The following is a 16,863-nucleotide window of genomic DNA, read 5'->3' as shown; positions in this document are numbered from 1 at the left end:
TCATCAGCAGACCTGAGTGATGGAGAAGAAGCATAGAACCTTGCAACTGTCTCCATACAAATGGATGTTGACTCATTGAGAACTCTGTAGGCATTTGCCACCACTGGGAGAAAATGTAGTGATCTGAAAAGAGGGGTGCCGTGTGCCCACCTTGGCTGGTTGAATACCAGATGTGCTTCTTCATTTTAAATCATAAATTTTAATCATTTATATTTTTCTTTCACCTTTCTTCCACATTCTTCTTTTCATCCTCCAATTCCTACAAGCAGCACATCCATGCACCCCCCACATGCTGAACAAGACCCTTAGGTATGAAATTGATCTTCTTGTCGTCTACCAAAGCATCCTGGACTCAGTGCAGTGCAACGGCCATCCTCTTTTTTCGGGCTCACCCCTAACAAGTCCATATTAACAGACTACTAGATTCCCTCCACACTCCACTGTTACCAGTCCAGGAGACCATGACAATAGGCTCTTACTGTAAGTAAGTAAGTACATCTGGATAGCAAAAACAAAACAAAACAGCTTTACTAGAGTCCTGTTTATAGTTTACAGATCAACATTTAACCAGGAAGCTAATCACCAAACTCTTTAATTTAAGACTAAGCTCCACCATCTGAAACTTGATTTTGGATTTCCTAAATAACAAACCTCAGCATAGATGAAACTGGAGCATCTCACTGTCCACGCTGACCCTCAACACAAGCACTCCACTGGGTAGTTTACTGAGCCTACTTTCGATTTCTTGTTCATCAATGCAAGTGTGGCCAGACACAGCTCCAATTCTATCATTACATTTGCTGTTGAAAGCACAATCATAGACTTGATCACCAACAATGATGAGATTGCTTGCAGAGAAGAGGATTCCCTGCTGACTCAATAGTGTGAGGGCAAAAATCTTACCCTTAATGTTACTAAAACCAAGAAGCTGACCACAGACTTCAGTAAGCAGTAAGCAGACCATATTCCCATCTAAATTAGAGAAGATGACAGTTGAGAGGCAGAGCAGCTTAAAATTTCTTGGGGCAACTCTTACCTATTAACTAAAGTGAATACAATATGTTTTAGCTATTGTCAGAAAGGCAAACCAATACTTCCTCACCCTGACATGTCTGAGTAAAGCTCATGTTTCTCCATCTGTTCCCACAGACATCTACAGGTGCACATTGAAGACCAGTATTATTGGCTTTATCACATCCTAGGTAGGTAGGCAGACTTTATTATCCCAGTGGAAAATCTGTTTGCAGCAGGATAGTACAAAAACATAAGACAGTGTAACATAGATGCAAGAAAATAAGCCAAAACACCTGCTAGACTCAAGACTGTAAAGCACTGATGAGGAAGGTGAAGGCAGCACAAAATATTACCAGCAGCCATCTGTTCAAGACATATATAACACTCGTTGGCTTAGAAAGGCGAGCAGTATAATTAAAGACCTCAGCCATCTTGCACAGTCACTTTTCTTACTTGTGCCTTTTGACAAATGGTTCAGGACCATCGTCACTTGCTCTAATAGATTCAGAGATAATTTCTGTCCACAGCTAGCAAGGTTACAGAAAAGTCTATCATAATTAAAAATACTGTAATATAACAAACAGTATACACAGAGTGTTTGTTATGTTTATTTATACAATATCCATCCATCATCCAATCCACTCTATCCTAACTAAAGGGTCATGGGGGTCTGCTGAAGCCAATCTCAGCCAACACAAGGCCGGAAACAAACCCGGCACAGGGCGCACACACACACACCGGGGCAATTTAGAATCGCCAATGCACCTAACCTGCATATCTTTGAACTGTGGGAGGAAACCGGAGTACCCGGAGGACACCCACGCAGACACGGGGAGAACATGCAAACTCCATGCAGGGAGAACCCGGGAAGTGAACCCACTGTGCCGCCCTTGTATACAATATATAGGTTGTATATAAAAAAATACATATTGTGTATGCAGTATATATATGTATATATTTCTAATAACCGACTACCATTTAAAATGACTAATTTTGGATAAGATAATGAAGTTGACCATTAGGACACTGAAGGAATGAGTGTTGAAAATGGGACTTTGCAGTCATATGTGAATAATAAATTAAAAGATCAGATACCGTACTCCAAACAATAATAGCCATTAGCAACACTAGTAATCTATTGGGTGTATTTCTAAAATGAATTTAGTGGTATCTTGATAAAAAGGAATCAATTTTTATCAAAAACATGAAAATTTCTGAATGTGTCCGGACTTTTGACTGGAACTGTATGTATATATAATGTGTGTAAAAATGTATACTATTGCAATGGCTCTGGACAAGTTAATTCAGCCAGGGATATGTCACCAAAAGTATGAGTTGGCATTACATCATCAGTAGCAGGAGCGCCTATAAAAACGGCAGCTCTGCACAGTCGCATGTGAATTATCTAACTAGTGCAAGAAAAGGCAAGCAGTCTTTTTAAGGATAGCGAGCCACCTCAAAGAGCCATGTAAAGAGCAGAGAATCCATCTGTTGTGGTGATCGGTGCCGATGTTACATTATGTATGCTTTTGTGTGCATTTGTCTTTTCTGGTATTGTATTATTGTCAGCTGTTCCAATAAGGTATGCAAATGACAATTTCATTGTAGCATGTATACATGGCAATGAATGTGAACTTGTTAACTAATCATTGCACTGGTTACAGTGCTACACATCTTGTAATCTATGCCATGTGTTTATTCTCAATGCCTAGTTAATCTGGACACATTTTCAAAATATCTTGATTAAAGAGTGTCTGCTAAATAAGCAACAATATTAAAGTGATTCGAGCAACATAAAGAAGAAATACTTGCAGACGTCTGACTGAATACAATATTCCATCTCCCAGATTCTTTTAAAATGCCAAAGAGGAAAATGGTAAAAGATGCCACAATGGGAAAAACAGCTGCTCATTTTCAGCTCACGTTTATCGACAACTTTCCCATTGAAAGCCATAAATAATTAAAGACGCAGTTATAGTGGATCACAAGTGAAGAATTGCTGAAAAAGAAAAATGCATTCTAGGAATGTTGCAGTTATCTCAAGGTCAAGTGATGCTACAGGATTTCTTAAAAGGAATCTACCCTGTGTTTATGCATTGAGATCCACACACTGAAAACTGTTTAGCCTGTTTTGTTAACCTCTAATCGCGTTTAATATTTTCTTTTAGTCTACTAAAAACGCGACATTACATTTATCACTTTATCTATCAATACTTAAAGTATTCACTAAGCCGCTCCTACACAATTACACTCGCAGCCGCAAAGACTTAGCGGCTTCTGCAGGCCTGCTGGCTTGGCTTGTTATGTACCGGAAGACTGCTGTCACTCAACCACAGGACTAAACCATCTACTGGCTGTTGGAGGGAGGAGAGCCCTTCTGTCACTATCGTGAATCATTTATCAATATCCGCCATAAAAAGGGGGGTAGGTTATCTAAATAAGTGGGCGATTGCACTTACATGGGGTAAAATCTATGTGTTAAAATGTATGCTTTAGTTTAATATATACATTTTCTTCATATTTCTGCTGTCAAATAGTGGAACGCTTCATGGTGAAGTTTTTTTTTTTCCCCTAGCAGTTTGTGACGTCAGCCTAGTTGTTTGGAAGAAGGAGAAAAATAAAAGAGCTAAAAGAGGGGCTAGTGGATCTGCTTTTGCCGGTTTTGGACTCGCTTTTACGCAGAATATTGTGTAAGCTAAACATCTGGGAGATATGTCTACGCCAGCCAGGAGGCGACTAATGAGAGATTTTAAAAGGTAAGCCTTGCTGTGTTAGTGTCGGCGTTCATTTTACCGGCACTAGGCGGTAGAGTAGGCCCAGGCAGAGCAGGTAGGCAAGTTAGTCCAGAGGCTGCGTTCAGGCAGTTGCAGACTTGTCCTTTCTAGGGTAGAAGCGGACAGATAGCCAGCGGACGGACAGGCACTGTGGGGTGCTTTCCGTAACAAGGGGGCGTACTGACTTTGTCGTCTTGGCTGTTTGACTTGTAATGATTTAAGGCGGGGGGTTGTGTTTAATTTTGGGGCTGCATTTCCCTCAGTTCATAACGATGTTGGCTTCAAGCTTTGAAAGGACAGGTGTCCGCAGACATGCCAGCCAATACCGTTATTTGAAATGGGCACTTGGTCACGAAGCTGTGTGTCAGTCCCACCCCAGTGTAACTTCATTGCATGTTTATTTTGTATACCGCATTTCAGGGGTTCTCTTGGGGGAAGTCTGAGCGCGTGGTATTCTGAGAGGGTCAGGTACTCCACTACTATAGCTTGTAAGGTACCCTTAGCTTAACAGGTGACTGCATATTATTGTTCCCATTTCGTTAAATTTTAAGAAGTACATTTTACTGTGTTTTCTGGAGGGTATCTCCGTGGCGCAGTGTGTAGCATTTCTGGGTTATGATCTGACGCTTGGTCTTTGTGTGGATTTTAAAATAGTTTGCCAGTGTGGAAGGGGGCTTTCTTTCCTTATCTTAAATAGCCGCTCCCGACTTGGGTTAAGCGGGTTTGAGAATGGTATGTACTTTCTGGAGCAGGAATTTATTTTTGTCTGGTGCTAAATATCATTTCATTTCAATACAGTTCCAAAGTCAAAGGTTTAACGTGAAATAAGCATCCGTCTCGGGTGTTCTTGGAGTACGCAGAAGGGAATTGTGATAGAACTGGAGAGATCAAAGCCCAGTTCCAGATCTAACTGGATTAGAGACAGTCCTTGAAAAAGATTTCCCAATTAATGCCGAATACGTTAGAGAGTTATCCTGGTCTTTACTGGTATGCCAGATTTGTAGCCCATTGGAATAATAGAACTGCACCAACAGAACACCGGTTCATTCCATATACTCGGCAAGAGTACAAGTAAGCCACAGAGATGGATCAAAACACCAATTGATTTCCAGTAGTTTTCTTCGCATAATGGTAAACTTTTTTTTTTTTTGCGCTGAAGTGACTGGAGGAGACCGCTGCTTCCGGTATATTTTTTATAATTTTAGGCACTTTTGCTTAAAGCAGGAGGAATGGTAGAGTATAACTGGGCAGTATCGTAATCAAATTTGGGATTGCCTTTTATTTTTAAATGGGATCCCAGGGTTGTGCCAATGCTATCAAGATGATTCTAATTACCAAAATCCATCATAACAATATGTATTGTACGGGACAGTACTACGGCAGTTCATTTGATAAAGTTTCAATATTATAACATGTCAAGTTGTGTGTGTGTGTGTGTTTTATTTAACTATAAGTGTATTTCCTTATACTGTTGTAGTGTCTTTGTTGTTTTTGACTGCATTTCTAGTGGTTGGTGTTGCTTCATTATAAGTTGAGAGACCCAGGATTTTTGCTTGGGTTATTCCCAGGGTTCTTCACCTTTTAACTCCCATATACAAAAGAGGTGTATGTGATTTTAATAAATACTTTTAAATTGTTCCAGTAGGAGTAATAGTATGTGCATAAGAAGGTGTCCCCTACCTTCAATGGATTGGCAAATTGTGTTAGAAAATAGATGCATGGGTATGTTTAATGCAATAGTAGAATGCTTTTTCTTTTGTCATGCCATTGAAGTATTTTTGATTTAAAAGTGCAGGCATGCAGTTGGAAGTGATTTATGTCAAGTTATACCAGTTAGTTACTAGAAGTACAGTTAGTACTAGAGAATATCTCCATTTTTTGCTTGGCTGTAGTTTACATTACAATTGCTGATTTTTAATATTTTGTTTTCACATTTTTTTAATTTTGATAGAAAGTCTGAGATTTAATGAAAAGCAGAGTGAGCTGACACTTGTGGAAGTAATCAACAACCTTTTCTGATTAGTTTTAGATGCTTATCAACATTTATTTCATCAGGTACACTTTGGTTTTGTGGAAGAGTGTAAATGGTTAGTTACATTTGTAAATGCCGGCATCCTTCTCTTAACTGTACTCTCATCTTAATTCAGCAAGGTGTTATTTGTATATTTTTCACAACCATCCAGAAATTACGAACTGGCTATGCTGTATTTTTATTCTAATATGTGTTAGGTAAGAATTAACTAAGTATTTGTTTTAAATATTTTTTTTAATGAACGGTTTATTTAGACAATTATTTAATAATAAGCACACAAGTGAGTATTCCCAAAATAGTTGCTCCTTTTAGCGTCATTTGAGCTGGTGTCTGCTCTGTTCAGCATTGCCAATATTCAGATACAATTAAGAAAGCTAACTCCATGGAAAAAATAAAATCAAAAATTATTTAAAACTAAAGATACAAATATGTCTTAATTTTCAATAAGTATAAATCTGATGCTACTGCACCTTTTTAAGATTTTAAATGGAGAGGGAAGGGTCAGCTGATTAAAACAATGAGGTATATTGAATAATTGATAATTATGAAACTGGAAAAAAAGACGGAAGACTGAACGTTGAGAACCATTGGCTTAGGAGTGTATCACCAGCTTTCTGGAGAAATGTCCATGTCCTTTTAAAATTACAAGCCTGGTCTTTGTGAGTAAATTGTTTGCTTGTGAGTTCGTAGTTACATTTAATACACTATTTAACACTCCGTAACTGCTTCTGTAAAACCTAGTGTAAGTCGTCAGTCAAAATTAGTTAACCCAAGGGGTGTTCTAAAACATCAATTTTTCATTTTTCAAACCTTTGATACTGTAGGAAATTAGGAATTTTCAGTCTCTTTCATGATATGTAGTCATTTTGTTAATACTTTTTATTTATTTTTTGCTTTTTTTTTTGTTAAACAATGTGAGGATTGTCTTATGCCTTTTTCAGTAGAATTTCTTTTTATTAAGGTTTCAGATTTTTGTTGTAAAACAAGTCCAATCTAATAACATAAAGCATCAGAGAACCTGCATATATTCATGCCCAATAGCCTTTCTGTTAACAGCTCATAGGTTATTCTGTGAATAACCACATTTTATTAAATGGTGATTGCCAGGACAAACTATAATTTTAAATGGGACATGAATTATCGGTTTTGTTATGTTTAATATACAAACAGCAGCTTCAATGTTACTAATTATCATTAACTCATTCAAGTTGCATCAGAGTAAAGTTTACTATAACGTTACTAGCTTCAGACATTAATTTTCTCTTTGCCTTATGTGTCATTGTGGTATTGGCCATGTGAACTATTTGTTTTATCCACAGAGCATCTTTTCATCTGTCTCATTTCCTTTTCTGGTACTGTTGAAATTTTTTTTAAACTTGTAATGCTATAGTTTTAATAATTGTTTTTGGCAGGTGTTGGTATGAGGGGCATTGCACCATAGCCTAGTTAATTGAAATATTTAACATCTTTAATCTGTTTCCCTGGGATCCTATTCCTTTGACACTATTACTTTTGTGTACCTTTCTTAACCTTGACCAAATATCCATTCCTCAGTGCCTTTTATTTATAACCACCCTGTTCAGGTTAGAATTGTGTAATAGAAGAATATTTTTTTTAGATAGGGCAATGGTTGAACATGACTTTTTATGTTTAAAATATGAGATACTTTTAGTTAAGGTGACTTAAAATTGCTTTGTGTGTCTATGTATGTATGTGTGTATGTATGTTGTAATTCAGGATGACATTTTTGTGTAGCTTAAAGATAAGGATTAAACTGAGATTAGTATTTAAAGCACCTCTTGTGTGGCCAGAGTCAAACCGTGCAATGAAAATCCCATAAAATACAGGCTTGTTAAGTTTAAAGAAAATTAAAAATAAATTTTGCCAAAATGTAGTTCTGAATTTATACTTTTAAACATTTGTAGTGGCAGCAGCCATAAGCTAAGGGTGGGGGTTGGTTGGGGAGTATTTTACACATAGCAGGAAAATTGCTGCAAGCATACAAATGAAGAAATCCAGATTTTTGTTCTGGAATCTTAGAATAATTTTTCTTGCACTTTTGATTTATGCCCTTAGGGTATTTAGAATCATTTTATTATAATCGGAGGTTTTCTTTTTATTTCTTTTTTTTTTTTAACCAAAGCAATTTTCAAGCAAGGTCAGATGAGTTGTAAATAAAAATACATGGTGTTTGCATGAACACCCAAATACAGTGGACCCTTGACTTACAAACTCAATTCGTTCGCGAGGGCTGGTTGTAACTCAAGTTGGTTGTAAGTCAAGACTATTTTTCCCATAAGAAATAATGGAAATACCCATAATGCGCTCCGAACCTCCCACAGCAACACTTACTTAACCTTTTCATAATAAAAAGGGGTTGTATAATGTGTAATTTACCAAAACACCAAAAATTTTTCTAATGTACTAACCAAAGTTATAAAGTGCCTAGCCTACAAGAAACAACAATTTCATACTGTACTCGCCATTTAATTTGACATCTTTGGGCTGCAGGAAGAGGAGAATGAAACAGAAGGTGGTTATTGTTTAGAAGGAGCCTCCTTATGCAAAACTTTTCTTTGTAAAATTGTCAAGATGGTGGATTTCGACATGCTGTACATATCCGTGAGATCGGTCACACGAACGCCACTCTCATATTTCTGCACAATTTCCTTATTCGTTTCGATTGTGATCGCTGTTTCTCAAGTTAATAAAGACCGTAGTCAAGCACTCAGTTCAATGCTGGCTGTGTTGTGAACTGCTGTAATAATACACTCCAAAGCAAGCCGGTGCTGACTCAGACTGATGACATCATCATGTGCCGCGCCAGCCCACTAGCTAACATCCCTTAACAATCGCTTTCTTTACCTTCGTTACCTTCTCTTCCTTCCTTAGCAGTTATGCGTCTTGCTTGCCATGGTATTAGTGAATTATATATATAGATCACTGCACTGACCGAAATTACGTCCACAAACACATGTATCTGGGCTCCGACTGACGCTTACGAACGCTCTTGGCTGTTTGTTTACAATCGCACAAGCGGATACACGTGACCGCATTCGGGTCGTAATGCAAGACGTTGGTCATAAATCAAGTTGTTCGCATGTCAGGCCAGTCGTATATCAAGGGTCGACTGTACTGTACTGTACTCTTACCTTCCAGGCATTAGTTGATCCTTGTACAGGACCCTTGCATGTGCTATATCCTTGCATAATCCTTTAAAAGGCAAACCACTGATACTCCAGTGTCTCCTTTTTGCAGAGCCTTCGGTAAAGGGGTGTGTCTTTGCTATTTTATGTTATTTAGTTTACTTGTTTATCAAAATTAAGTGATGGGGGGGAGGATTGGGCAGTAGTGCCTTTTTATTAAAACTTTTTTTTTTTTCTTTCACCTCCTTTACCTCACACAGTGCAAATTACTACCAACAGCAGACCATATAATATGCAATGTAATTTTTTTTCCATTTAAATGTACTGATTTTTATTATGCAACCGTGCACTTAAACACACTGCAGACAGTACTCTATACATAACAAGTAACTAATACATTAGACTGAAATTTTAACTGCTTACTTGAATGAGTTATATAACAAGTACAATCGCACAATTTTATGAAAAATGTGGATGAGGCTAGTGACAAAGACGTGGAAGGCATCAGTGGAGCAATGCATCAGGGTGATTGTGTATTAATTGTGTTTGTAAAAAGTAGAGAGAGGGTGGAATTCCCAAAACAGATAAAGTACCAGGAATACCTGCCTAGTGGATGATGCACTAGGGATTAATGGATGGACCCATGAAAAAGTGGTTTTGGAAATAAAACAACTACAATGAATATTCCTAAATGAAATATTTTGGGGATTAGCCCTTTAAGTTTCCTGGCTCTTAGCATTTGGTCAGATATTGTAGTAATTCCAAACTGCAGATACTACATTTGGCTTTAACATTTATTGTCATGCGTGGAGTCACAAATGAGGCAGTGTCCTTCTGTTTTTCTTTTTTCTTTTTTAGGTAGCTGTGGCAGAACACAGTAATTGTATCTAAGGGCAGAAACTAGATGATTTTCACTTAGGACAATATCCAATTAAATGGATTTTAGGAAGTTTGGAACAACTTTACTGGTCCCAATTGGTCCCGCCAAGTAGCATTGGTGACAACTTTGTTGTTTTAGTGTTGCAGTTTTCATTACATGTAACACTTTAATTACTTTTTGAATATGTTTTACCTATGCAGGGTACTCTGATTCAATATTCAAGTATTGCCATCCCAAAAAAAAATGCAAATAATGAGCATGACACAATCGGGGAACTGATTAACTACCACAGGCCTACGTGAAGAGCAATTAGTAACACTAGAAGTAATTTTTCAATTATTAATATTATTGTGACAGATGAAAATATTAAGATAAACCAGGAAAACGCAGACCTCTGGTCCTCAAATAAAGGTGATTCATATAGATGAAGCTGAGCTTTTCCATTTTGCCAAGACTTTTTTTTTTTTCCCCTGTAGCAAAAATAAAGCTTCACAGATGTCACTGGTCTAATTTTTCCTTCTTTTTATTAGGGAATTGTTCACCATGGTCTGATTAATAAATATAATTCTTATAGTTGATTTTGAATTCAACAGATGTATGTAGCCTGTGTCGGGGGATTATCAATACATGGGCTTTTGACGGTTGAGATTTTATTACAATAATCTTTTTGTGCCCACCAGCAAGGCTCTGAGCAGATGGCACCATTTTATTTATTTTTTTTTTTTGCCATGTCAGTTTGTCAATTAGTTTAGTTTGCTAAGATTGGCACAAGCTCCAATTTTTTTTTTTTTTTATTTTTTTATTTTGTAAAATGTATTATGCCATAAACATTCGGTTAAGACTGAGAGCAAGGTTCTAGACCCAGTTTTTTGCAGGTACCAGCAGGGTGCAGAGCTGTAAGTGACTGACGGCCTGTGGATGCCGTAGGTATCATTCTTCCTATCATGTAATATGCTTCTGTAATGTGTTTTACACTCGGCCGGTGTTACTGTTGTTCATTTTATGTCTGCCATGGCACCTTCTTGATCAGTTTGCCATAAAAGAGACTCAAGCCTTGATACCTTTTTCAGAGGTTGCTGCCACCTCACATTTTTTTGCTTCACTAGCATGTTTCATGTCATAATTTCTGATTAAGACCAAGATTAATGTGCTAGCCCCAGCAATGTGCAAATAATCATGTGACAGACAGACACAACCTTTAGTATTTTATGCATATAGCCAAGGATTTGGGTATTTTTTTTTTTTGCTCAAATTTGTGAAAAATCCAAGTGGTTTCTTTACTTGCAGTTCTTCTATACGGACTGGCAGTTGTTGTATATAGGCTTGTAGTTCTGGAGTACTCGCAGGCTAATTTGTAGTCCAGCTGTTTTCCTGGTTATTAGTAAATCTATCATAATATGCAAGTAGAAGCATATCACATTTTGAATTCCTATGTGACAATCTAGATGTCTGTCACTCATTGAGAACATCAGAAATACATCTAAGAGGAACCTATATTTGTGCATTAAATTCATTTAGTTTTTTAGCTATTTTTTTTTTAATTATTATTTTTTTAATAGGTCATTTTTTGCCAGTGTAGAGATCACCTTTTTGCTACTATGACGCTGTGTGTTATATTCGTACATCAGTTGTGTGCTGCAAGGCTTGTGCCACCATGGCGGCTGGGTTTGCAAACTTTTCTTACAAAATTAATTTCATCCACAATGTACTGTATGAAAAAATCTCAAATCAATTTCATTATTTTTAGTTCAAATAGATTCAACAGTATTCTTGGCTTTACTTGCCTTTATATCCGTCTCCATGTTTTAGCCAGAGTTATTCAATATGATTTTGATCTGGAGTTTTACCATTACAATACTCTTTTCCTTCTTTTTTTTTTTTTTTTTTTACACTATTTAGTTGTGTTTGCCAAAATATTTTTGGATCATTATTTTATTTGTTTCATCTAGCATTGTCCTCAAGCACCCTCAACTTGTAATAAGTCGCCTTATTTGTCTATAGCATATTTCTCCAAAAATCCAAATTTGTAGTGTAAATTCATTTATGCTTTTATATTCCTCTTTGAGAGCAGGGGTTTTCTTACTTTCAAATGCAATGGAAAATCTTTCAATATGATATATTTCATTAGGTCACTTTTAACACAAAACAATATTGAAACAATATTTTGTGTAATAAGCTATGATGAATGTAACTTGTAATTGAAGTATAAACATTTCTAGACATTTATTAAAAACCAATTACAATAATTTTAATACATAGCCAAAAATAGATACAAATTGAATTTTAAAATAAAGAAAAACCGGCCTAAATTTAATTCTTGGTAGCTTGAATAAATATCCAGCTTAATTAGGATTTCAAATTTTAGTGGCAGGAAAAGAACTACATTACAGGTCAGTCTTTTGCGACTACACTGGGGCACAGTGCTGACAGAAGCTTTAATGCTAAAGTACCCGAAGAAGGGAATCGGGCCATATTGTTTGCCTGGCAGTGAAAGCTTTTACTTGCATGTTTTCTCAGAATAGTGACAGTAATACAATACCAACAAAAGAGACACACAAGAATACTTTTAAAGAATGACATTCTTATAACTGTTATGCTTATAATGTGCACATGAAAATAGCAGCTTTAATGAAGTTCACACTCAAAAGGACAGCCCTTCACAAAAAAACGGGAATCTCTGTGCACACTGCAGACTGACTTAATCACAGAGAAAGCATTCTGACAATTTATGCAATTTTATCCATTTGCCCTCCTGCTAGAAATTCTTAGATTTTTTTTTTTTTCTGAGGTAGCGTCAATTGCATGTGTGTTTAGTATTGTTGAAACGCACAGACCTTGAGGGCAAGTTAATTTCATGACTTTGGCTAATATAAATTAAGGTGCTTTATGTGCCTTAATAATAAATGTACTGGAGGTTGCATTGTGATTTTCTTTATTTCCTCTTTTTATTATCATTAGTTGTTGTTAATGACAATACAAGGTAACCATTCAAAAATAAAGATGCTTAATCTGTAAATAAGTCTTCTGATTTTTAAATTGCTAGTGTTACCATTAATAAAACCTGCACATACTCTTGAAATTTCTTCATTATCTAAAATACATTTTGTGGTGTTGTTTGTGTTCCATACAGTAGACTTAACTTTGTTTGCAATCAGGGTTTAGGTGTAGTGGCAGTGTATCTGAAATGCAACAGGCAAAAGAGTTAGACCCTTCGCAGAGCAGAGTAGCACAGGAGGCGGGTGGCCTTTATTGCCAATCCCTTTGGTGTTACGAAACAACTGCTAGGGGATAAGTGCAGTGGACATCTTGTGTGTTCTTCGGAGGAAGTGAAGTGCTTCCTCCAGGACACATTGAGCGATCCTAGGAGGGATCAAGATCTCGATGCCAGTAAAGCCCTCATCAACCCTGCCCTTCCAATAACAACATTCAAGCTGGGTAAGCCAAGTCTGAAGGAAGGTGGAGGAGGTCATCAAGGCAGCCCGAACAACTTCCACTCCAGGCCCGAGCGGCGTACCCTTCCTTGTCTTTAAGCGCTGCCCTGTGCTTCTCCAGCAATTGTGGAAGAACTTGAAGGTGATCTGGTGAAGAGGGAAAGTTGCTGACCAGTGGAGGTGTGCTGAGGGAGTTTGGGTCCCTAAAGAGGAGAATTCCAGGAACATCGACCAGTTCCAAATGATCTCCCTGCTGAGTGTAGAAGGAAAGGTGTTTTTCAGCATCGTATCCAAAAGACTGACAGAGTTCCTCCTCAAGAATAACTACATCGGCCCCTCTGTACAGAAGGATGGGATTCCTGGAGTCCCTGGCTGCCAGGAGCACACAGATGTGGTAACTCAGCTGATGAGAGAGGCTTATGAAAACGGAGGCGACCTTGCTGTGTTGTGGTTGGACCTGCCCAATGCCTATGGGCCTATACCACACAAGCTGGTTGAGCTTGCACTACATCACCACCATGTTCCAAGGAAAATCAAGGATCTGATCCTGGATTACTGTAACAACTTCAGGATAGGGGTCACTTCTGGGTCAGAAATATCAGACAAGGGAATAATAATAATAGGGTGCACCATCTCCTTTATTCTTTTTGCGCTTGCCATGAATATGGTGGTCAAGGCAGCCGAGGTAGAATGCAGAGGGCCCCTGACTAAGTCGGGGTACGACAGCCCCCTATAAGAGCCTATATGGATGATTTAACCATCACGACAACATCGGTCCCAGGGAGCAGGTGGATCCTAAAAGGACTTGAGAGACTCCTCACCTGGGCAAGGATGAGTTTTAAGCCTTCCAAGTCAAGGTCCATGCTGCTGAAGAAGGGGAAGGTGACTGTTCCCGCAATAGCAAAGCGGTACTTATCAGTCATCCCATCCATCATAGAGCAGCCAGTCAAGAGTTTGGGGAAAGTCTTTGACTCAAGTCTGAAAGACACAGCTGCTATTCAGAAATCCACCCAGGAGCTTGGGACATGGCTCACCAAAGTTGATAGGTCTGGCCTGCCTGGTAGGTTTAAAGCCTGGATCTATCAGCACTCAATCCCGCCCCGGGTACTATGGCCTCTGCTGGTATATGCAGTCCCGCTTTCAACAGTTGAGTCCCTTGAAAAGAAGATCAGCAGCTTTCTTCAGAAGTGGCTGGGACTCCCATGCAGCTACCATTTAGCGGCCTTACAGAGGAATTCATGTAGCACGCACCAGAGAAGCCCTACAGTACAGGGACTTAAAGGATCGTAAGGTGTCAGCATGCAGCTGGCATTGAGGTGAGGACAGGCAGGAAATGGCAGGTGGAGAAGGCTGTGGAGATGGCAGAGTCTCGCCTGAGACAGAAGGCTCTGGTGGGCACCGTGGCAACAGGTAGAGCAGGTCTGGGCTACTTCCCAACGACCCAGGTCAGCAAGGCCCAGGGCAAGGAGAGTATCCATCTACTCCAGGAAGAGGTCCAAGCAGGGATGGAGGAAGAGAGAGTAAGCAGGGCAGTAGGACTCCAGCAACAGGGTGTGTGGACAAGGTGGTAGAGTACTCTCCAGCGAAGGATCACCTGGTTGGACATAATGCAGGGAGATTTCTTTCATGTCCGGTTCCTGGTGCAGGCGGTCTACGATGCCCTGCCAAGCCCAGCAAACCTCTACGTCTGGGGAAAGAGTGAGACACCATCCTGCTCACTTTGTTCAGGAAGAGGCTCTCTAGAAAATCTCCTCGGCAGCTGCCCTAAGGTACTGGCAGACGGCCGCTACTAGTGACATGACAAGGTGCTCAAGGCAGTTGTTGAAAGCTTGGCTGCAGCCATCAAGACAAGCAAACTCCTCCATGGCCCATAGAAGGCAATTATCTTCATTAAAGCGGGAGAGCAATCCCAGGGAACGGGAGTAATAACAGGCCTCTTCCACACAGCCAGCTGCAGGCTGACTTGGGAAACCAGCTAAAGTTCCCGCAGCAAATTATAACAACACCACTCCGGCCAGACATGATCATTACATCTGAGGCCTCAAAACAGCTGATCATGCTGGAACTGACAGTGCCCTGGGAAGGGCGTATCGAGGAAGCTAGCGAGAGGAAACACGCCAAGTACCAGGAGCTGGTGGAGGAGTGCAGGGACAGAGGCTGGAGGGTACTCTATGAGCCCATAGAAATTGGCTGCAGAGGTTTTGCAGGACACTCGCTCTGCAGGGTCCTCAAACGATTGGGCATAACGGGAGCTGCCAAGAAGAGCGCCATTAAATCCGCAAGTATAGCCGTAGAGAAAGCCTCAAGGTGGCTTTGGATGAAGAGGGCTGATGTGTGGATCGCTACTGGGATACAAGTTGGGAACTGATCAACCCTGGCTGGGTCACCTAAGTGAGGGAGTATGATGTTGTGAGACCTGAAACGCCCGATGACCTCATGATACATCACTTATGATGTGTCCTAGTGCATCCAGGTGATGTTTCTTATATAGAGACAGTTAAAGGCGGAGCAAGCAAAATAAAAGTGTTTGGTGGTAGCTTGTAAATTTCAGGGCTCCAGCAAACTGTTCCGTATATTTTATGTTTTATTTGTAAAATAATAGTACGCTTACATATTGGAAGAGATTTAAATCAGTTTGCCGTGGGAATTGGCATAATGTCTTTTTGTGATTACAAAAACCAAGCTGTTATTTTTATATTAAATATTTTTATTGACATTAGTACAAGATTGCTTCCCCATTAATGGCATCTCCACATTAAGGTTGGCTGCAGCCTGAATCTGATTATGCATTTAATCGCACAGGGATGTTATCCAACAAGTAACACTGTATCAACTGCAGTAACAGTTTGAAACTTTTAATTTTGTTTCAAATATTAAAGAGTTGTTTAAAATTATTATATATATTTAACTTCAACTGGAGTAGTCACATACAAATTTGAAATCCTACACAAACACAAAGATCAAGCACACAAGGAAATTTGACTGGAACACGAGTACCATGTGCTTTAATGGGGATTGTTTTGTATCGCTAGTGTTTATTTATATGGTGTTCTTGCTCATATTCAACAGTCTGCAGTTTTGGGAGATATGCATTACTTAAGTGATAATTCAGTGTGTATTGCCTACTCTGTGCCACATCTCATAGTATGTTTCAGTTATTTATTGAACAAACATAGGTACTGGGTGGGTGTGTGTGTGTGTTTATTTTTACAACAGTATAAAAAAAAAAATAGCATAATTATTCCTTCAGGTACCATGGATTACTGTATATCGGCAGCTTTAAAGTGGAATGGAGTCAGTCTTAAATTTTAAGTAGTCAAGTATAATTTACAACCAGACATGAGCTTTCTGAATGTCAACAGCAACAAAAAAAATTGCTCTGTCAAAAACTGGTAATAACTTTTTTTTAATCGCTGTTCTGTATAAGCGGCCAGTCCAGGGTCAATTTTACCTACAGCTATTTGAGTGAAATTGAATTTAGACATGGACATGGACCAAAACAAAAGTACAAAATACTGTTTTTATGTACTATACTGAACTTTAGTTGAAGTTTTTTTTCTGTGGCATTGAGGTGTTCCTAAGTCTT

At 38.8% G+C, this 16,863-nt stretch overlaps 1 protein-coding gene across 1 annotated transcript in view; it reads left to right on the top strand.

Annotated features, from left to right (window-relative positions):
• Window positions 1-3,584: 3,584 nt before the first annotated feature.
• The window catches only part of ube2b (ubiquitin-conjugating enzyme E2B (RAD6 homolog)), a 33,875-nt gene continuing 20,596 nt past the window's right edge, over window positions 3,585-16,863 (top strand). The window contains exon 1 of the mRNA XM_039774814.1: window positions 3,585-3,770. Coding sequence (XP_039630748.1) covers window positions 3,727-3,770 — 44 coding nt within the window. The 5' untranslated portion in view covers window positions 3,585-3,726. The remainder of the gene's footprint in view (window positions 3,771-16,863) is intronic.

The sequence above is a fragment of the Polypterus senegalus genome, chromosome 13 (assembly GCF_016835505.1).
Source record: "Polypterus senegalus isolate Bchr_013 chromosome 13, ASM1683550v1, whole genome shotgun sequence".
NCBI lineage: Eukaryota > Metazoa > Chordata > Cladistia > Polypteriformes > Polypteridae > Polypterus > Polypterus senegalus.
The sequence above is the reverse complement of the archived record's forward strand: the minus strand, read 5'-3'. Positions and strand labels throughout refer to the sequence as shown.